The 20354-nt window shown below is 61.3% G+C and overlaps 1 protein-coding gene across 3 annotated transcripts; it reads right to left on the reverse strand.

The window, feature by feature from the left end:
* Positions 1-6: 6 nt before the first annotated feature.
* Positions 7-19106, reverse strand: CDC42BPG (CDC42 binding protein kinase gamma). Of its 3 annotated transcripts, none has more exons than XM_023535824.1 (37): positions 17907-19106; positions 15282-15346; positions 15091-15174; positions 14617-14712; positions 14157-14305; positions 13554-13647; positions 13098-13298; positions 12723-12971; positions 12225-12304; positions 11310-11407; positions 11141-11221; positions 10743-10849; positions 10461-10640; positions 10074-10166; positions 9811-9932; positions 9662-9734; positions 9323-9429; positions 9123-9237; positions 8760-8908; positions 8588-8676; positions 8231-8280; positions 8045-8155; positions 7912-7962; positions 7516-7621; positions 7180-7313; positions 6962-7101; positions 6779-6860; positions 5544-5760; positions 4487-4549; positions 3764-4363; positions 2568-2665; positions 2404-2488; positions 2142-2262; positions 1866-1983; positions 1549-1663; positions 1347-1432; positions 7-283 (listed from the first exon to the last, which is right to left on the reverse strand). In XM_023535824.1, the coding sequence occupies exons 1-37, from the start codon at positions 18064-18066 to the stop codon at positions 227-229; spliced, it is 4626 nt and encodes a 1541-aa protein (XP_023391592.1). In that variant the 5' UTR covers positions 18067-19106; the 3' UTR covers positions 7-226. The 3 variants fall into 3 exon arrangements, with proteins under 3 accessions (XP_023391592.1, XP_023391591.1, XP_011367068.1); XM_023535823.1 differs by having other exon boundaries at positions 15255-15346; positions 17907-19105; XM_011368766.2 differs by having other exon boundaries at positions 10743-10810; positions 15255-15346; positions 17907-19104.
* Positions 19107-20354: the final 1248 nt, after the last annotated feature.

The following is a 20354-nucleotide window of genomic DNA, read 5'->3' on the forward strand; positions in this document are numbered from 1 at the left end:
GCGCTAGGAGCAGAGGGGAAAGATGGGACGAGGGCTGGGAGTCAGGTTCCCCTGGGAACCTAGGCCAGCCTCCCAGTCGCTGCCCAGCCCAGCCCAGCCCAGCCCAGCTTCTCCCTGAGTCCAAATTTCCGCATGTCCCGGACCAGCCGGCGTATGGTATTCCTCAGGATCTTTGCTCCCTCATGTCTCTCAGTCCTGGGGTTTGGGTGGGCCCTGCCGGAAGGTGTCAAGGGGAGCTCTCCGATTCGGGGGCTAGGGGGAGGCTCCGGGGCCTTTCTGAGACCTGGAGGGGAAAGAGACGGAAGTCAGAGTGGAGAGAGGACTCTTCCCTCGCTAGGCCTCCAGAGGCCTTCCCGGGACCCATCGCCTGCTGCTGGCCCTTGGAGGAGACCAGATGTGAGGTGGGGGTGGGGGTGCATGAGAAGAACCTGGGAAACTCCTACTTAACGCCAGAGCCCAAATCAACGACCCTTTGTTCATTCACCCCATTCTTCATTCGATCAACAAACATGCTTTACTTTGGGCAGAAGACAAACTTGACCCCCGTCCATCAAAGGGCCCACAGTACAGGGGGACTGTAGAGGAGGAGGACTGGCACCCAGACACAAAGCATAGCACGGAAGAATTGACAAAGAATGGGTGGGGAGAGGAGGGCGCTGGAGGCGACAGCAACTGCAGGGGTGCAGTGATCACCTGACCAGGCAGTCGGGTGGTCTCTGGAGGTGATATTGGTGCAGAGCCTTGAGGTGGCCTGCGTGTTAATCAGGTGGAGGACAGGAAAGGGCATTCAAAGCAGTGGGGACAGCAGGGGCAGGAGCCTGAAGATATGGAAGAACACAGCAAGTGTCTGGGCTCTGAGCGGCCTAGGGTGGCTGGAGTAGGGGTGGCGATTGGAGACAAGCCTGGAGGGTGAGTGGGAGCCTTCCCATCTCCTCTTAGGTCTTCCCCAGTCCCCACCCAGAGTGGACTGCTCCCTCCCACGGGCTGGGCCTCTGTTAAGAATCCCAAGAGCTCCACCTCTGTGGCACTGTCCCCATGTGCCAGGCACCATGCTGAGGTGTCAACTCCTCATACAGGTCTCACGATAATAACCTCATTTTACATACAAGAGAAGTTCAGGGAGGCTGGGCACCTAGCTGGGGGCCACACTGCCGGGACAGTCAGAGCCAGGATACCCACTTCCAGGCCTCTGCTGGGGCCAGCTGCGGGGTGAGGCAGGTAAGAGTCTGAATCTCTTAGGATCCAGGGAAGGGATGGGCTCAGCTTGTTCTTTGGCCTCAGGTCCCACGAAGGGCCTAATACAGAACAGCTTTGAGTGGGGAAGAGAAAAGTCCCCACTGGCTCACCTGCATCAGGGAGGCTGTGGGACTCAGAGATCCCTGGGGGCAGGACACGGACTCGCTGGAGAGAGATGTCCAAGGCTTCCTCTTCACTGTTCCAGGAGCAGGATGAGAGGACAAAAATTCAAGGTCAGATTTGAGGGGTCTAAAGTGGGTGGAAACTTGGGGGAGGAACATGAAGTACTGTCGGCTGTGGGGCTATCCTTACTGGAGTCCACGTTCCCGTCGCTGCCCATGGAGGCTGGGCGCCGCGGAGCCTCGGAGAAGCTGTGGGGCCGCTGTGGGCCAGAGGCGCGGGCACCTCGGCCTTTCCCTTCAGAAGCCTGTTGGGGGACAGTGCGGAGGGGCTGGAGCAGGCGCGACAACACACCAGGACAACTAACCACGGCCAGCGCCAGCTCTGGATGCGCTGAGGGCCAGGGTCCCAGGTAAGCAGAGACCTCCGATTAGCTCAAGCGCACTGAAGAGGCCAGTGATCGGCTCAGCCTCACCCAGGAGGCTTGTGATTAGCTCCAGAGGACTCACCGGGGGCTGGTCCCTGGCATTGGGCCTCGCGTCCTTAGGGCCCACGTGCACCAGGTGGTTGAAGTTTGTGGGCGGTGAGATGAGCTTGGAGCGCACAATGGGGTCCTTCAGCATCTCCCTGCAGGCAGAGAGGGTGTAGGAAGGGAGGCGGCGAATGTGATGCATCCCCACATTCTCTCCCGAAGCTGACTCCCTGCCCCACCCCGGGGGTGGGCCTGTGCTGGGCCCCGCCCCCAAGAATGGGAGGCCCGCCCAGTCGTTGCACCGCGCACGCACCTGCGCTGCTGCTGCCGCTGCTCCTCCGACACGCGGAAAAAGAAGTGGCGCTTGCTCTTGGTGCGGAACAGCTGGCGCCGGCTGTTGTCAGTGAGGTCGGGGATGTCGAACTCGTCCTTCTCTGTGGGAGAAGCAGAGAGCTGGGCAGTGCTCACAAGTCCCCAGGGTCCCAGTCGGCCGGTGCTCAGGGTCACACATCCACACGTGTGCACAGGTGAGCGCACACACGCATATATATATACATGCACACACACTGCCTCACCTGCCAGCGGGTTCCTGAGGTAGGTCAGGCGGATCTTCTCGGTGCCATAGAGGAATAGGGAGCCCTCTGGGTTCAGGGGTCGCACCTGAGGCAGCAGGCACAGAGGTCATGTCATGCTACCCCACCCCACCCAGTCCAGCCCCAGGGTCTGGACAGGCCCTCACCTTCTTGAGTGGTACCGTCTGGACCCATTCTGCTTTCCTCACATCAAATACATCGATGGAGTTCTCACTGAACACTGTCAGGTAGGGAGCTGTATAACCTGCAGGGTGGAAAACTGCCTGTGCTGTGCAGCCCTGGGCAAGTCCAGCCCTTCTCTGGGCTTGTTCCCTCCTCAGTACCTCGGGGAACACCCTGTGCCCTGCCACAGCGCAGAAACTTCCCCGCCCACCAAAGGCCCTTCTTCCGAACACTCTCCTGGTCGCCCCACCCGACCTCTGCAGCAAATCAGAGCTCAAACTGCGGAGCGCCACTCTGTGCCGTGTCAGGCATAGTTCTAACCACTTTGCATATTTTTTCCTTCTTTAATTCTCAAACAACTGTGGGCAGGTAGTATTATCACCCTACCTTACAGGTGAGGGACCAGAAACCCCAGAGCTAAGTAATGGGCAAGGCCACCTAATGGTGAGTGAGAGCTGGGAATTGGCCCCGGGCTGTCTGGGTCCAACTCCTACATGCTGAATGTCTGTGCCACACCCAACCCACAGGTCCCACCCCAGAAGGGCCACTGCTCATGACGGGAGCTCTGATCTTTTCTTTAAGCCCGAACTCCATTACGCCAGCTACCTATGAATGTGCCCGACTCCCTCCTTCATTCACTCATTCATTCATTCATTTCTCCAAACAGTCAGAGCCCCTGGGGTGTGCTGCCCGGAATGGGCGCTGAATGGGATGAAGAAATCAGCCCCAGCCCGTACGCAGGCCTGGTGCACCACACCGGTCATTACGAGAAGGTGCTAAGAAGCAAGGCAGAGGTCGGGGAGCAAAAAGGAGCAAAGGACCAACCATGGGGGAGGCAGGGCAGGGAGCCTAAAAGCATAATGACAATGACGGCAATCAGGCTGGTCATTTATGGAGGGCCTACCAGCTCCGGGCCCTGCGCACACATTGGCTGGACCTGGTTAAGAGTTTGCCAGGTACAAAAAGGAGAGCAGTTCAGGCAAGGGAAGGATGTGAGCGAAGGCAGAGAAGAGAAAGATCCCCTGCCAGCCACCCAGGGGAGCGGGGCGTGGTCAGGCAGGATGGTACACACTGGCTTCCAGTGCCAAGCTCAGGAGTTGGAGCAGGACCCTGTCTTCTTCTGACATGAGATCCACCGCAGGTTCCTGGCTCCACTCAGCCTGCTCTCCATTGGCCTTACCCCAGCCTGTGGGCACTGCGGGCCATAGCAGCTCAGGGATGCGAGACTTGCGGCCAGTGCTGTCCACGTAGACTCCAGCAGTGGTGAAGAGCAGCAGGAACTCACTAAGGCTGAGCTCCACGGCACCCAGTGCCTCTCCCAGGCCCCCACGGGATGGTGGCAGCTCTTCAGGTACCAGACCGGCTCCCAGCGCTAAGGGCACGGCCTCGTTGAGCAGCGGGTAGAGCGCGAAGGCACCAGCTGCACCCACGCATAGCCGATCGCCTAGCAGCTCCAGGCTCTGCACAGGTGCTGGTGCCTGCAGCTCACGAATGCGGCGCTGCCAGGGCCCCGGGCCTGGGCCCAGCTGGTAGCAGAGCACCTGGCGTTTGACAGCTATACAGAGTACAGGGGTACGCGCCTGCAGGATGCGTCCGGCTGCCAGTGCCTGGCAGCCCCGAGACTCAGCGATCTTGGCGCCTGCCACCTCCGCGTTCTCCAGCTCCGCCAGAGCGAAGAGGCGCACGCTGGGGCCACGCCCACACAGCACGGCCAGAAGGCCCGCGGTGGCGCTCACTGCCAGCCGCTGCACCCGCCGGCACTCGCCCACCTGGAAAATGTCTGTGGGGTTGGTGAGGGAGAGTGTCACCACCGGATGGGTAAGGAGCAGCCCAGTGCCCATCCTCCTCTGTCCCCCAGGGCTGAGCCCCACCCGTGCCAGCCCTGGCCCTGACAGGCAAGTACCATTGCTGTGTAGGTGGATCACAAACAGCCCCTCCTCTGTGCCCAGAGCAAGCCGGTCTTGGTCTGGTAGAGGGAAGGAGAGGGTCAGGGGTCAGAGGGCCCGTCCAGAGGCGGAGACTGGGCAGTGTGCCTGCCCTTGCCGAGCCTCGGTTTCTCCTGAGGACATGAAGATGGCAATCCCACTGTCCCTGTGTCACTGAACCCCTCTGTCCCAGAGTCCTGGCTGGCTCTAATGGGTAAGGGCTGTGGGGCAGGTGAGAGGATCCCCCCCACCCCAGCTGTAGGATTTTGGATAAGTCATGTCACCTCTCGGAGCCTCGATTTCCCCTAACATAAAGTGGGGACAATAATGTTACCTTTCTGATAAAGCTGCTGTGAGGCTATGGAGATGAAGCGATGTGAAATGAGTGTTAAGCTCAGGGCAATCCCTGCTTGACAAATGCCCCTGTGTCCCCAACTCCTGACTGACACAGGGGACCTGGAGGACCCACACAGTCTTCCCCATGGCTCTCGCCCTGAGTGACTACACGGAGAGCGCCCAGCTTGCTAGGGCAAGGGCTGGCTCCGGGCCCTGGCTGCCAGGGGGATCCGGCGAGCATTGCTTCCTCGCCTCTCCCCCAGCTGTCTGTCACGGAGGCCCTGGGCTCCCGGCTGGACACAGGAGACGATGCGAGGCTCCGGTGTGCCCAGACTCCCCATGGTCACCCAGCTGCTGGTAAGAGAGCCGGGAGCAAAACCCTTATTTAACTCTTACGAAGGCCTTTTCTCTGTTCGCTTGCTTGAGAGTCTTTTGGGAAAAGCAGAAATGAGACATGGAGAAGTGGAGCAGCGGAAGCTGGACCCCCACCCTCTAGCTGGGGCTCCTCACACAGCCATGCTCAGGGGACGGTCAGGGATGACACGTGTGCAAGGCAGAGAGCCCACAGCTCATGGCTGCAGAGACCGGGCAGCGACAGCAGCCCTCGTGACTGTGGCTGGGCCTGCAGATCCCTACAGGCCCTGACTCCTCCCCCGAGCCTGCCCTGGGCGGGTGACGCCTCCTCAGCATGAGGCTTACCAATGATGGCGGCACAGAGCGTGTGGGGCAGCAGCGGCAGCCCGTTGTCGTAGGCCTCCTTGAGCGTGTACACAGGCCGGGGCCTCGGCCGCGCATCCAGCAGCAGCTGCTGCAGCTCGCCCAGCACCTGCAGCCAGCGCTCCCGCTCACCCTCGCTCTCTGCCAGCAGCAGCACAGTGCACGTGACAGGCGGCACTGTCAGCTGGGAGGCCGTCACCTGTGAGCAGAGACCCAGGCTGAAAGGACTCAGGTTGGAGGACCACGGGCCGATGGCCAGCTGTCCTTTCTCCCTTCTCTTGTTCTAGCAGATGAGGCTTATTAGCCCTGACATGAGCTTGCAAGGCACAAAGCTAGGTGCTGCCTTTTAGCAGGCGATGAGCCAGACGGGGCGGTTAGACAAGCATATGGACAGAGCCCTGACCCATGCCACAGGAGGAAAGAATGGGGTATTGTGGGAACATAGGGCAGGGCTCCCAACTCCAGCGAAGCAGGGAAGGATGCCCTCCCACAGGAAGAGGCATCTCTTTTGGAGCCTGGGGAACAAGTGGAATAACCAGGAATGGTCAAGGTGGGAGAAAGGCTGGGGGTCGGCAGGGGGCCAACCGGAGGGAACAGTTGTGAAGGGGTCCACGGGCCCAGGGTACTTTTGGAACTGGAGAAAACAAGGTGTGGTCAGAGCAGAGAGAGGCTCGAGAGAGAGGCCAGGGAGGCCTGCAGGGTCAGAATTATGGGGCCTCAAGGCCACAGTCAGGAGCACGTGGAGGGAGCATGATCAGGGAGCCACAGAAGAGTCCTGAACGAAGCAGGACATAGCCAGCTTCACATATGGAAAACTCCGTGTGCGGCAGCAGCGGTCCCCAACTTTTTTTGGCACCAGGGACTGTTGCTCTTATGAGATCTAACGCCTGATGATCTGAGGCGGTGATGCTGGCGCTGGGGAGCAGCTGCAAATACAGATGCAGCTTCGCTCGCGCGCCTCCCGCTCACCTCCTGCTGTGCGGCCTGGTTCCTAACAGGCCACGAACCACCAGTGGTCCATGGCCTGGGGGTTGGGTAATCCTGCACTGCTGGATGGAGCATGGGTCCACGGACCAGAACGGAAGCTGGAGTAGCTGTCCACTGGAGGGGAGCGGAGAGAGATGAAGGGGGCAGCCACGGAGAGGGAGAAAAGTGGCTGGAAGGGGGTCGGTGTGGAGGCGGATGGTGGTCTGGCTCATCCCACCCTAGGTGCTTACCCTGAAGATGCGTGGTAGGTCCTTGGACTGGGCATGGATAACATCAGAGGCCAGGACAGGGGTGGCTGAGAACTGGGGATCCCTGGGAGGTTCATGGAACAGATCAGAGGTTCTACAGCCACTGGCTGCACCCCATCCGCCCACTTGTCCCTTGTCCCATGCCACGCATTGCCCAGCACCCACCTCAGATCCAGTGCCTGCAGGAGGGCCCCACTGGCCGGGCTGAGCCGAGGGTCTGGAGCATCAAACAGCAGCAGGCGAGAGTCACTGAGGGCGGCAAATACCCGCTGCCAGCCCCGCCGGACGCCTGAGGGCCGCGGCACCTGGGGAAGGCAGGCATGGGAGGGCCCGCCAGGCCAAAGCCACCCATACCCATCTCTCCCTCTCTGGCCCCAGCTCACCGACAGGAAGCCCTCGTAGGCAGTGCCTGTGCCTGTTTCGGGGTGCACTCCCAGGGCTGTGCAGAGGCGGTCAGGGGGCACAGGGCAGGGTGGGGCCTGTGAGGCACAAGTTGAGTGACAGTAGTAGCTACAGGCTGTGGGCAAAGCAGGAGATGGTGTGAAGTGGCGTGGGGACAGCTCAGAACCAGGACTCGGCATTCCCAGCCCTAGCTTCCCTGAGGCCATGATGGCACCTGAGCCGGCATCAGCTGGGGTGGCTTTTGTTCCAGACACTTAGGGGCTGTGGCTGGTGCCTGGGAGGCAGGTGAATGGGTGTGTGTGGGGGGGTGGTCTCACCATCACAGCCCAGGCCCTGGCGGCTCAGGCCCAGCATCAGCGAGGTGCAGCGCAGGCACTTGGTGGGGGATGGGAAGCTCCGGGGGCGCAACATGTGTGAGCCGGGCTGGGGAGGGGGGACATGGCCGTTACTCATGTCTGACCGCAGCCTCCCAGGGCCCCAAGCCCCACCCCCGAGGCCACCTCAAGTGACAGGTAGAACGAGGGAATGAGCTAGGTGGCAGCGTGAACTCCGAGCCCCAGTGAGTCTGTGGGAGCACTCAAACTCTTTGCCACCGCTGCCACCCCCAAAGTGGTCTGCCAGCCACGATGCACGTGGAGGAACCAAGAGAGCCCTTGGAAACCAAGCAGAATGGTGTGGTGCCCCCGCCCCATGCCACCCTGTTAGGCACTGACCTTTGCAGGAGGACCTTCTGTGGGAGCAGCAGGTGCTCTGGGGAACACAGCCTGCAGGAGAGGGCAAGCGAACAGGTAAGAAGCACGTGGGCAGAGGGTGCCCCCCAGCTGCAGGTCTCCCATGGGTCCTTACCCCCAGGCGCAGGCTGCGGCGGCCCTCTGGCCTCAGCTGTGGCTCTACCCCAGGCCTCGGGGCTTCTCCTGAGATGCCAGGGTCCTTGGAGGCATCCTTCTGGGGACCGGGCTGGGGAGCAAAGACAAGGCCCCTGTGCTTCTCCCCAGGATCCCTCCCCAACCAGCCCCTGTACCCAGTTCTTACCTCTAAGCTCCGGAGAGACAGGAAGGGAATCAGAGAGTTTGAGGGCTTGTCTGCAAACAGAGCGTATGGGTCACTAGGGTTGGCATCCCTGGCCTGGCCCTAACACTTTTTCCCGAGGTACCGAGGAGCCTTAGTTTCCATCTCAGTAAAATGGGGCAATGGCTGCAGTATTTGGTGTTTGTGGGGGACATGGCATACAGCAGGTGCCCAGTAGCCCTGGCTAACAGATGGTGAAGTAAGTGGCAGTCTGGAACAAACTCTTGTCTCCACAGCCCTGCGAGGCTGTGTGCTACCCCCTTGGTAACTGAGGCTGGACTGGGGGTCAGCTCCCAGACAGGCGTGCCGACAGCCACTCACCTCCCGGCCCACGGGCCCGCAACTCCTCCCGAAGTGCAGCCAGCTCCTGCTGCAGGCCCTGATTCTGCTTCTCAGCCTCCTGCAGACGGCTGGGGGAGAACCCGGTGAGGGCCTGCCCCAGGCCGCGGCACCGGTCCCAGATCCCCACGGAGGCACCTGCTCCTGGTCTCACCTCTCAGCCTGCAGCTGGGCCTCCTGCACCTGCGTCAACTGCTCCTGCAGTCCCTGCTTGGCCCGGATCTCGGCCTCCAGCGCCGACTGAAGCTCCAGCCTGGCTGAGGCCTCCATCTTCTGCAGCCGCCTTGCCTTCCATTGGTGGTCCTGGTGGCCAGGCGGCACCCATGTAAGATGGCCCCTCCCACCAGAGCACACCACTACCCTCGCCACCTGGCTAGGCTCGAAGCCCCAGCTCTGCCACTGACCCACTGTGAGCTTTGGTAAGTCACTGATCTTCCGTGAGCTGCGTCCTCACCTGCGGAGTAAGGCTGCCGGCAGCGCCCCCAACCCCCGCCACCCCGGGTATCTCTGGGCTCACCAGTGGCCGGGCAGGGAGCATCTGGGTGCCCGTGTTCCTCAAGGACTCTAGCTCTTCGGCCATCTTGGTGGCCAGGGCCTGCAGGTAGCCTCTTGAGACCTTCTCATCATTCACCCTGATTGGGAAGGGGACTCAGAGTCACGGGCTGGGCCCTCAGTGCTACGTGGGCCCACTCCAGCCCCCAGCCCGTCCGCACCCACCAGCCGAGGATGTCGGTTATCTGCGCCTCCCAGTTGCCTTCTGTCTCCTGCCGCTCGCCTTCCAGCTGCTGCCGGCTCTGCTGCTCCCGCTCCAGTTCTTCCACCAGCTGGGGGCCGGGTGGGAGGTGGGGTCAGTCCCCAGGGGCTCCAGCACCCCGAAGCCCTGCCCGTGTCCACCCTTGCTCACCCACTACGGCTTGCCTGCCTGCTGTGAGCCCTGCAGGGTCAGGAAGACAGCCAGCCCCGGGACCCGGCAGTTCTGCCCGGCCACCCTGCCGTGTTCCCTGCTCTGTCCCACTGCCTGGCCATCTGTCCTGCCCTCTTGTCTGCCCTGCTCACCCGCTCTTGCTCTTGGCTCAGCCGCTGGTTCTCCTCCTGGAGCCGGCACAGGGCCTCCTCCTTCCCACTGAGCCTGGGGAGAAGAGGGTGACTCAGTGACTCCCAGCCTGGGCCCTCACCCTGTCCCCCGCCCGAGCGGCCCAGCTCACCCATGGCCACGGGCCTGCTCCAGCTGTACACGCAGGGCTGCCACCTCCTTCCTCAGCTGGGCTTCCTGGGGCCCACCCTCAGGCAATCCTGTACCATTGGTCTCAGAGGCAGAGTGGACAGTCTTGGGGACATGAAGAGGGGTCATGCAGGAGTCCGAAAAGCCATGGCCCGCCCTACCCCTGGGGCACAAGCCTGGACCTGAGGGCCCTGAGTGGGGTCAGGCCAAGGGATGTGCCACCTGGCAGGGGGTAGCCCTCACTACCTCGGCCCAGGGAGACTCTTTCTCGAGGTTTTGCTCCTGCTGTCTCTGAAGCTGTGTCACCTCCCGGCTCAGGGTGGCCACCTGGCTCTCCAGCTGTGATGGCGTACAGAGGCAGCCAGTGTTGACCTCATTCACCCCAACCCTCTCCCTGGCCTTCCTGCAGACTCCTGGGCTGTCGGCCACAGGAGGAATGGAGGCAGTGAACCCCCCAGCCCGCCCCACCCTAACCATCATCCCGATGCTCAGGCCTCTGCCAACTGCAGTGGGGGGGCGCAAAGGCACGTGCTGTTCCCAGAACCCTGAATTGAGCTCCCTGGAATCCCTCTAGCTATGCCAGGGTTCATGGGCCGGGCCCTACTGCTGTCCCCACCTACCCCTGTCACTCACCTCCCTCTGAGCAGCCTGGGCTTCTTCCAGCTGGGAGCTCAGGGCCTGGGTCTGGCTGGCTGTGGCCACTTCTCTCTCCTGGGCCTCCTGCAGCCTTTGGAGCAGCTCCTCCTGCCTCCCCTGGGCTCTACGTAGCTCCTTCTCCTGAGCCCGCAGCCCTGCCTGAGCCTCAGCCAGCTCCTGGGGATCGGGGTGGGAGTAGGGAGGACAAGGCCAAAAGTCAGGGCAAGGACCTCTTTCGCACTGAGCCCTGGGCCACTCACCACCTCACCAGGCCCTCACCTGGAGGAGTCGGTCTCTCTCCTGTTGTAGATCACTGTCCTGGCCTAGGCTACCAGCAGGAGGACCATCCGTCAGGGACAAGGGGGCCTTGCTGGCCATCAGCGTCTCTGCCAGGAATTGTCACTGAGACCCACACATACTGACTGCCCCAGCCTCCTCAGCCAGGCACTTCACGTGCAGTGTCTCACAAAACCCTCATTACAGCCTGAGAGGTGGGTCTCCTTGGTCCATTTTCTACGTGCAGGCTCAGAGTTTAAGATAATTCCCTGAGCTCATGTAGCATGTATACAGCAGAAGCAGGACTGGAACCCAGGCTGGACTCAGGTGTGCTGGGAAAGCAGGCCAGCCTCCAAGGTAAGGGGAAGGGGAAGAGATGGGGCAGGGGTGGGTGGGGATACCTGACAGCCTGTCTCGTAGAGTCTGCACTTCCTTCTGTAGCTGCTCCAGCTCCCGATGGTCTGAGGAGATCTGCAGGGCCTCTGCAGTGGGGGGACCCACAAGTGCGCAGTTAGTCCTGAGGCAGCAGCCCCTGGGTCAGACGCACCCTGGCCAGTTGGCTCCCCATACCTTGAAGCTTCCGGTTCAACTCCGTCTTCTCCTGCTCTAGACAACGGAGCTTCCGCTCCAGGGCAGCCAGCTGCTCAGAGCTGCTTTCAGGGCCTGGACTGGGGAAAGCAGGTCAACACGGGTTGGCAGAGACCCCACCCCCAAAGCCACCTCCATTCTCCTGCATCTCATCATTCATTCACCCAAGAAACGCCCACTGTGTGCCAGCTCTGTACCCAGCCCTGGGCTCTGAGAAGAGAAATAAATCAGACCAGACACTGCCCCTGGAAGGCTCCAGGCTGGTACCAAGGGCAGCTACCCAGGACAGTGGTTCCGGGGTTCCGCAGGCCCAGGTTCGAACACCAGCCCGGGCCCTTACACGCTGTGTGACCATGAACAGTCACCTGACATATCTGAGCCTCGGTTTCATCACAGGAAAATGGAAGTGACAACAGGCCCTGCTGGCCCCCCGCTCAGTGGGCACTCCTGAGTGCCGGTCAGATGTGTTTGCCTATACCTCGCAGCGCCTCCCCTCAGGACCTCGCCGCATTTCAGGCCAGCCCCACAGGTGGAACCGGATCGTGCCGCCCACTTTACAGAGGCACAAGGTGAAGCTCAGGGAGCAGTGGGAGCCCTTTCACTGCTAGTCTCTGGCTCCGAGTCCAATACCCTCCCAGCCTGCCGCAGAGGGTACTGAGAGGGCCAAATTCTGGGGTGGGACCCAAACGGGGCATGGGTGTGGCATTACTAGGACCCTGAGGACGCGGGGGGCTGCCCTGAGAGCTCAGAGCATACTCCCTGAGCACCTGTCACATGCGGGGATCAGATGGGATATTCAGCCCCTTTCCCAGGGTCCTCCCTGCAGGTTACATTTCCAGCATCCTCCAGGCCAGGTGGCCCGTAGCTTCCCACCAGGTGTTTGAGGACTAGACTTACCTGCCAGAGGTATAGGTGAAGCCCACAAATGGTAGGTGGTGGCCTGAGAAAGTCCCGAGGCAGGGTGGTGGCAGGGTTCCCTGCAGGAGGGAAAGAGTCAGAGTCAACAGGCACAGCTCCAGGCTGAGGTGTGGGACCCAGGAGACACTCTGGGACTGGGAGTGCCAGCCTCCTCCTGCTCAGTGGGAACCCAGGTGGGTAACATGGCCCTCGCCTAAATGGGCGTTTCCCATGAGTCCTTGAGGTTATGGCCTCCCAGGCACCGCTGGGAGTCCTCTTCCTCATACGACTCTGGTTAACAGGATAACACGAGGTCAAACGACCCTCGCTTGGTACAACCCACCTGAGGGCAGGTGAACCATAACTCCAACAAGCCTCTGGGGTTCGAAGACCTTACCCCCAGCCCAGCAACCACTTTGGGGAACTTCTAGGGAGCTTCTTCCTATAGCCAAGGGGTGCCAAGGAAGCTTTCCTACTGCAGTGGGACTCGCCACTCACCGGATGGTTGAGGGTGTCATCATCCACGTCGAAGTTGGAGGTGTCCAGGGGCCCGCGCAGCTCAGGGATATAGGGGGCGGTGCTGGTCGCCAGCCGCTCCCAGTCCACGCCTTCGAAGAAGGGGTGGTTCCGGAAGTCGTCCAGTCCTCCGCGACCCAGACGCTCCTCCTGGCGGCACAGCAGCTGGCGGATCAGGTCTTGGGCGCTGGCTGGCACATCAGGCACATCTGGGGGGAACTGCAGGTGGTCCTGCAGGCCCAGGGGAGGGGTGCAGGTGGGTATCTGGGATCCCACTCCCCACTTTCGGGCATCATCAACCTCTCGGACTCAGGAGTCCTGCTCCCCTCCCAGAACCCTGGAGCCTGGCGGCCAGACCTCGTGGTTCATGATCTTGCCGTAGGTTTCCACCAGGGATTCAGCGTAGAAGGGCGTCTCCCCGAAGAGCAGCTCATAGGCACAGACACCCAGCGACCACCAGTCACACTGCGGGCCATAGTGGCCCTTGCCCTCCTCCATGGCCTGTAGGATCTCAGGGGAGATGTAATCGGGCGTCCCCACTGCCACCGACGAGTCCACCTGTGGGTGGCGGTATTGATGGCGCCATGAGGACAGCCTTGGACCTGGCTGGGCCTGCTAGCCCATCGCCATAGCCTGGGTCCGGGCCTGGCACCCCCACTCCCGAGGGCTTGGCTGGCCTGGTGCTCCCACCTGGGGCCTGGGCCTAGTGTTTACTTTCTCTGGGGGCTGATGCACTAGGCCTGGTGCCTTCAGCCTTCTGGGAGCTCTCCCGGCTGGGTGTCCCCCGCCCCACCCTGGAGTGGGAGTCCTTACCATGCCGCTGGTGTTGAGACGTAGGCAGGAGCCAAAGTCAGCCAGGCGGATGTGCCCATTCATGTCTAGCAGGACATTATCTGGCTTGACATCCCTGGGGGAGAGGGGCAGGGAACGTGAGGGGTCTGACTTGTGCACGTGGATGTGGTTGGGGCACATGCCTGGGTGTGTGTGCATGAGCAAGTGCACACACAAGCAGTATGTGTGCATGCACGTGGGAGGGGGAAGCCTGGTGGCCAGGAAGGAAGAAGGTGGTTAGACTGGGGAAAGGGATCCATGAGGACAGCCTTTGGAGGCAGCAGGGTGTGCTGTGGGGAATGCAAGAGTCAGACTTCCCTAGTGCAAACCATGGCTCGGCCACCCACCAGCTATCACCTTGAGCCAGGCAGGTGCTTACCTGTGCTAAGCCCTGACTTCCTCATCTGTAAAATGCGACAATATCAGCCCCCATCACATAAGGTTTTTGGTGTGAGGATTCAAAGGCATCATGCGTATGAAGCACCTGGGACAGGCCTGGCACATGGTGAGTGCTCAGCAAATGTCGACTGTCACCAGAGCCGTCAGCAGGGGCTAGTTGGGGCAGAGGGGGCTTTGCAGGCCAACCTGTGGACGTAACCCAGCTGGTGCAGAGAGTGGATGGCCAGCACCATCTCGGCCAGGTAGAACTGGGCCAGCTCGGGCGGGAGGCGGTCCTCGAAGCGGCTCAGGAGAGTGAGGAGGTCCCCACCGGCGTAGTAGTCCATCACCAGGTACTGGATGGTGGTGGGCGGGGGTAAGAATCAGACGGAAAAGTGGGGCACCTGCCCCAGGGCCCCACTTCCCACTGGTCCCTCAGAGCTCTGGGAGGCAGCAGGGTTGTGCCTCCCAGCAGCTCGGGGGCAGCCAGTTCCCAGCCAGAGATCGGGCAGGAGGCTCCAGGCCCTTGAACTGGTGGGGAAGACAAGCCTATTGGTCCCAGGAGGGATCTGTCTCTCTCTCTCTCCTTGGACCCAGGGCCTCTGGCACCCAAGGGCTTTTTCTATGTCCCCAGGCAAACCCCTCCAACCTTGCCCAGTATCCTCACCAGGTACTCCTCATCTTGGAAGGCATAATGCAGAGCCGTCACCCAGCGGCTGTCCCCCTTCACCAGAACGTCCCGCTCCTCCCGGAAACAGGCTGTCTATAGCAGGTTTGGGGAGCAGAGGGTGGGGTGGGATCAGAGCCCAGGAAAGCCCCCACATCAGCTCAGGGCCTGGAGTGCGACTCTGTAAGTCTAGGAGCTCGGATCGTGTGAGCTCAGACCTGTATGACCCCGAGCCCATGCTTTATGGCTCTGGGCCTCGGTATCATCACAAGAAAAATGGGAAAAACTCTGCATGGTTCTAAGAAAGGCTTACTGTGAAGAAGGGAAGAGGGAGTGGACGGCTACGGAGGGTGGATCCTCTGCCTGTTTGGCAACCATGCCAGCCCCTTCTTCCACATGCCCTATAGCCTCACAGGCAACAACTCCCCATGCCCATTTGTAGGGTGCCAAAGTCCCACCAGGCCCCAAACTGACCTCGGCCCTCTTAAGCATCTCCCATTTGTGTAGCATTTTCATGGCAAAAATCTGCCCACTGTCCCTCTGCCTCACCACGGCAACCTGCGGCCACAGAGAAAACTGCGGTCAGCACAGCTGGGCATGAACATCATCCTCCCACCTACCCCAGGGCCTCTGCTCACCTCCCCGAAGGCCCCTCGGCCGATCACCTTCAAGATCTCAAAGTCATCTCTCCGCAGCCGCAGTTCCTTCACCTTTGTTACGAAGGGGCTGGCTGAGGGGACAGAGAGTGGGGCTCAGGGAATCTGCGAGGCGGGCCCCAGCTTCTCACCTGGGAAAGCCAGGAGCTGCAACTCCCACGATGCCAGGGCAAGGATGACCTCCCCAGGGACGGTCTCTGGCCAAAGGCTTGATGGGCACTGCAGCCCATTCGGCCATGATCAGGAAGCATGCAAGGCGGATTCCTGATTCTGCGGACCCCCTTGTCCCCAGACCTCCCTGGACCCCTGTCTCCAGACTCCAGGCAGCCTGGATCCCAGGTGCTGATGGAACTTGTAGTCCTCCCCAGCCTGAGGGCTGACCCTGGCTGGCCAGGTCACCCTGGGGCCGATGGGGATACCATTTCCACCCCCAGCTTACAGTTCTTGGCCACCTAGCAAGACCAGGCCAGGGCCTGTCTTGGGAAACTGGACAGGCAACATTCCTTGTCCCCAGAGAGGCTTCTCTGCCATTGAGGAGCTATGGGCCCTGGTCCTGGGACCCTGTAGGCACAGAAGTACCTGGCTGGAGGTGAGGCCTGGGGCCGCCCTGGAGGACAGGTAGGACAGTGGTTCTGCAGGGCCCTGTGTGGGGCCTCCTTGTTGGCAGGCATAGGTAGGTCTGCCCAGGTTCTCACAAGACTCAAACACAGGGCCAAAAAGCCTTTCCCTGGCGCCTGATGCTGGCACCAGAGCGTGTGAGCGCTCGGGACCTCCTCCAGGCCTGACCAGCCCTACAACTCCGAGCCCTGCCTTCCTCTCTGGACTTGGCCTTCACCGGGCCAAGAACCTCCTCCTTCCTCACAGTCCCTCATACTTCCATGAGGGGCATCTCTAGCCACTCCCAGGCCCTTTGCAGGCCTGAAGGAGAAAATCGGGGCCTGGAAACTTAGGGAGGCAAGAGTGACCAGTAGGGGTTGGGGGTGGCTGCAGTCTGGCTTCCTGCCTCAGTTTCCCCCACCAGGAGGTAAACTCCCTGCCAGCTGGGCAGGTCTGTGGGTGAGACGGAGAGCTGTTCCACAGGTTTATCAGGCAGAACCCCCGCAGCAGGGGTGGAAACCTCATTACAGAAATTAATTGTCTTTCCCAGGTCTGTGTGTGTAGCCGAGAGGAGCAGCCACAGGCTTCCGAGGGGGGACTGAGGCTAAGGGAGCTACCCATCGGCCACGGAGGGGCCAAACCTAGGGCCCCTGGCTGGGAGATCCAAACCCCCAGGACAGGCGGCCCAGTCCCCTCGCCCTGCCCCAGGGGATGGGGACTCTGGGCAGGAGTGGGGACAAGTCGGGGCAGAGAGTGAGTCAACGCCCTGCAAGTTACCTCGGGAGATGTCAACAGACAGGCCCCCACGCTGGGGTCCCAGGCAAAGGTGCCGGAGGCAGGCAGGGAGGAACACGTGTGTGCAAACACTCACACGTGGGTGTGGGTGTCACAGGGGGTGATGACAACACAGTCAGATACACACACAAGGTGCAGGAGTCTGGGGAGACGGGCCAGCAGCAGAGGCAGGGGCCTCTGACTGCCCTCACCGTGGAAGGAAGGGCTGGGGCTGGAGGCCAACTCACTGGCATGTCTCAGGTGCCCAACTGTGCCAGGCCGGGCCTTGCGCCTGCCCAGAGCTCAGGAGTGCCAGGAACGCCAGTCGCCCACTGGGCAAACACCTGCCTCACCCACCCTCCAGGCCAGGCCCCGTGCCTTCCCTCCATGGCCTGGCCGGGTGTGACCAGGGAGCCCTGGGGCTGGCGCCAGTGCCCACACTGAATTCAGGGTCACCCCGGGCCAGCCACTCCCGGTGACTCAGATGAGTCAACCAGGAAGGGGTGCAGACCCACCTCCAGCCAGGCCCCCCTCCCTGGCCCTCGGGAACAGCCCTCAGGAAGCCTGGCCAGCAGCCTACACAAAGGGGCTGAGTTTGGTTCCTATATCCAGCCCGGGGTGGTCTTATATGCAGGGAAATGGAAGTGTGTGTGCGGGGAAGGGGCGGAAGTGTGCAATAATTACAGATATGTGAGTGGAAACAGACGAGCGTGTAACAGCCAGTGTGGCTGGGGTGGTCTGCAGGGCGAAGTGTGGGGCTCCCTGGGTATCTCCGTGAGCTGTATATTAGTGTCTCCGTGCATCTGTGTGGTATGTGGGAGACTGAGAAAGCATGTGTGTTAGTGTGTGACGTGCATGGGAGTCTGCGTATGTGAGAGTGTGTTCTCATGGGTCACGAGGTGTGTGATGTGTGAGCAAGGAATCCTGGACGTGACTTTGTGCAGAGCATGTATTGTGTACCTGTGTCTGGGATCTATACCAGGGACCGAGTTTCTGGGAGTCTATGTGAGATGTGTGTTGTGTACACGTGTCAGGGTCTGCGAGTGGGAAGGCGAAGAGCATGTGTGTGAATCTGAGTGAGGGTAAGGTGTGCAGGTTACTGAGAGGCCCGCGGGGTCCGGTGGCACGTGTCAGGGTCAGTTCAAGGCGTTTGGGGGGTGTGGCTCCGGCCGTTGGGTCTGTGGGCGTGGAGCACGAGGGAGAGGGTCCAGGGGGGTGTCCTTCAGCCAGTCCCCCTCCCTCGGTCCCGTCGGGGTCACTCACCCCAGCTCAGGAACTGCGCCACGTTGCGCTCTCGCCGCAGGGGGGCGCAGCTGAGCTCGTGGTGCAGCCCCAGCAGCAGATCCAGGAGGCCGTCGAGTCCCGGGCCGCCGCCGGCCTCGCTCCGCGCCAGCCGCTCCAGCGCACGCAGCCGCTGCTCCATGGCTGCGGCCGGAGCCCCGCGCCCGGGCTAGAGCCAGGCTGCCCGCATGCCCACCTGTCGGTCTGTTCGTCTGTGGGTCCGCCAGTCCTCCGCGCGTCCTCCCCCCACCCTCCCGCCCTCCCGGCTGTCACCTTCCTCCGCCGCCGCCTGCGCTCCCTCACCTGGGCGCTACGCCACGCCCCCCACTCCCCGCCCTCGACGGACGGGCAGGTGCGCGCCGGCCAATGGGAGACGCGACTGTAGGTGAGGGTGGGAGGGCGGAGACGCGCAGGGGCGGGGCCAAACCTCGGCCAGGAAGTGGGGGGGCGGGCCCCGAACAACACTAACTCCTGGGCAGGGCGGGGCAAAGGGGGGGTCCCAGGGGGGCCGGAAAGACCACCTAGATCCCCGCGCAGCCCCAAACTCAGCCCTACCCGGGTCCTCGCCGGCCCCTAACCTAGGTGGGGATGCCCGGGGTACTGCAGCTTCCCTCGCCCCCTGGGTCAGCGGCGCCTCTCCCTCAGTTCAGGAAGAGGGGCTGAGTACGCCCGCGGCCCCGGAGCCGGATGGGAATTGTAGTCCTCTCCCTCCCCAGGAAGCCGACCGTGCTTGGCACCCTCCTCAAAAAACAAGTTCGTTTCTGATTTAATTTTATTTGTATGTTTCAGCCGACCTGGGAGACAGGTAGGTGAGGCAGGGATGGTTACACCCATTTGGTCGCTGGATACACTGAGACCTGGGGAGAACAAAGATGAATTAGGGGGCCGAGGGTGAGGAAGCCCTGCAGCTAGACCCTGCGTTGGCGCTGGCTGTTAACTCTACGACAGGCTTTTAAAGCCTAGGCGGGAGCAGGGCCTGCAGCCGGCCTGGAACATGAAGGCCAAGGAGAGGTCCAAGCTGGGCTGGAGAAGGTCGGGGGAGGGGAGGGGCTGGCCCTGTCCAGTGTTATTTATGATCTGCCCAGCTGTGTCCAGCTGGACTGGACCAGAGGCCATGGGACTGTAGATCTGCCCAAGAAAAGAGCTCAAAGGGTGGGGTTTTTAGTAACTTTAGACAATAAATTCTTCCATTAAAAAAAATCTCTTTGGGAGTTTGCCCCCTCCTTCAGGTGGAGACCTCCTTGAGTCCCGACAGGGTGAGGTTGCCGGCCCTGAGGAGGAGGCGCTCTGTAAGTGTCCAAGAAGCTGAACTGAGCAACCCTGACAGCCCTGGGGCTCGCCCACGGGCCTCGCATGTGATCCCCTCTGAGACTTGCCCGGGGTCTGTGACATGGGGCAACCGAGATAGGCCGTCTCACCCACATCAGGTGGGGGAAGGGAGTCAGGCTCCAAACCCAAATCTGGGGATCCCGTCACTGCCTCTGTGTCTCCTGGGAAGGGGTTGGGATGTTGTGGTTGGACCCTCGTAGTTCTCACCTGAAGAAGATCCCTCCTTTTAGGGGCGGGGCAGGGGTAGAGCCCACAGGATGGTTCGAGCTTTCGGAGGCCACAGGGGGGCGCCAGAGACCAGAAGAGGGCGGGATGCTCAGGACAGGCCCAAGTTCCCATCTCCCGGGAAGCTAAGCGGGAAAGGCTGCTAGGCGAAATGGGCCATTCCTCACTGCCCCTTTCGGACACGCTGATCCCCCACACACACCACGGCCCCAAGGGGTCAGCAGTCAAGGACCAACTGGTGAGATCTTTGGGTCCTGGCTCACTTCCTATGTGACATTGGGCAAGACCCTTACTTAGCTTTTCTGAATTCTGAGTTCTCAGACTAGTCCATCCCCCACCGCCCTTCAGGCTCCATCCTCACATAGTACAGCAGAGGGGAAACTGAGTCCCGGATAGCAAAAAGAGACCCACCGAGGTCTGCATGGGGCAGAGCTGGGACTGGTAGTTGGCATTTCCTACCCATCTGGTACTTGTATTTGTTTCGTCGTATCCCGTTTCAAGCCTCGGTTTCCTTATCTCTAAAAAGAGGTCAGCTCCCTGTCTACGCCTTTGCAGGGTCAGAAAGCCCCTCATAACTCAGCCTATACCTGAGCCCTGCTTCAGTCTCAAGCAGCCAGCCCTCCAGCCCTGTAGTCAAAAACAGCTCCTGCACTTGGCCCTGCTCTGCCCAGCAAATCTATTCTCTGCTCCTGTGTGAGCCAGATGGCCAGAGATGCACAGGCCTCGCCCCAGGGAGCCTTGTGGGTGGCAGACCCTGGCCCAGCCTGGTGGGTGTTCAGCAGGTGAGTGAGTCTAAGTAGACGTCCACCACCCACCTTCCCATGGCATCCTCATTCACACTCTGGTCACTGCTTCCTGGAGGCCCACCCAGGTACA

This window comes from Pteropus vampyrus, unplaced genomic scaffold (genome assembly GCF_000151845.1).
Source record: "Pteropus vampyrus isolate Shadow unplaced genomic scaffold, Pvam_2.0 Scaffold144, whole genome shotgun sequence".
NCBI classification, from domain to species: domain Eukaryota; kingdom Metazoa; phylum Chordata; class Mammalia; order Chiroptera; family Pteropodidae; genus Pteropus; species Pteropus vampyrus.

What these genes read in the sequence shown, in the direction of transcription:
- CDC42BPG (XM_023535823.1), bottom strand. Translation starts at nt 18,066, where the DNA reads ATGGAGCAGCGGCTGCGTGCGCTGGAGCGGCTGGCGCGGAGCGAGGCC. An exon ending in AGAGAGACCGACTCCTCCAG is followed by an intron (nt 10,641 to 10,742) that starts GTGAGGGCCTGG and finishes CCCGATCCCCAG; the next exon opens with GAGCTGGCTGAGGCTCAGGC. An exon ending in CGCAGTGCCCACAGGCTGGG is followed by an intron (nt 2,666 to 3,763) that starts GTAAGGCCAATG and finishes TCCACCCTGCAG; the next exon opens with GTTATACAGCTCCCTACCTG.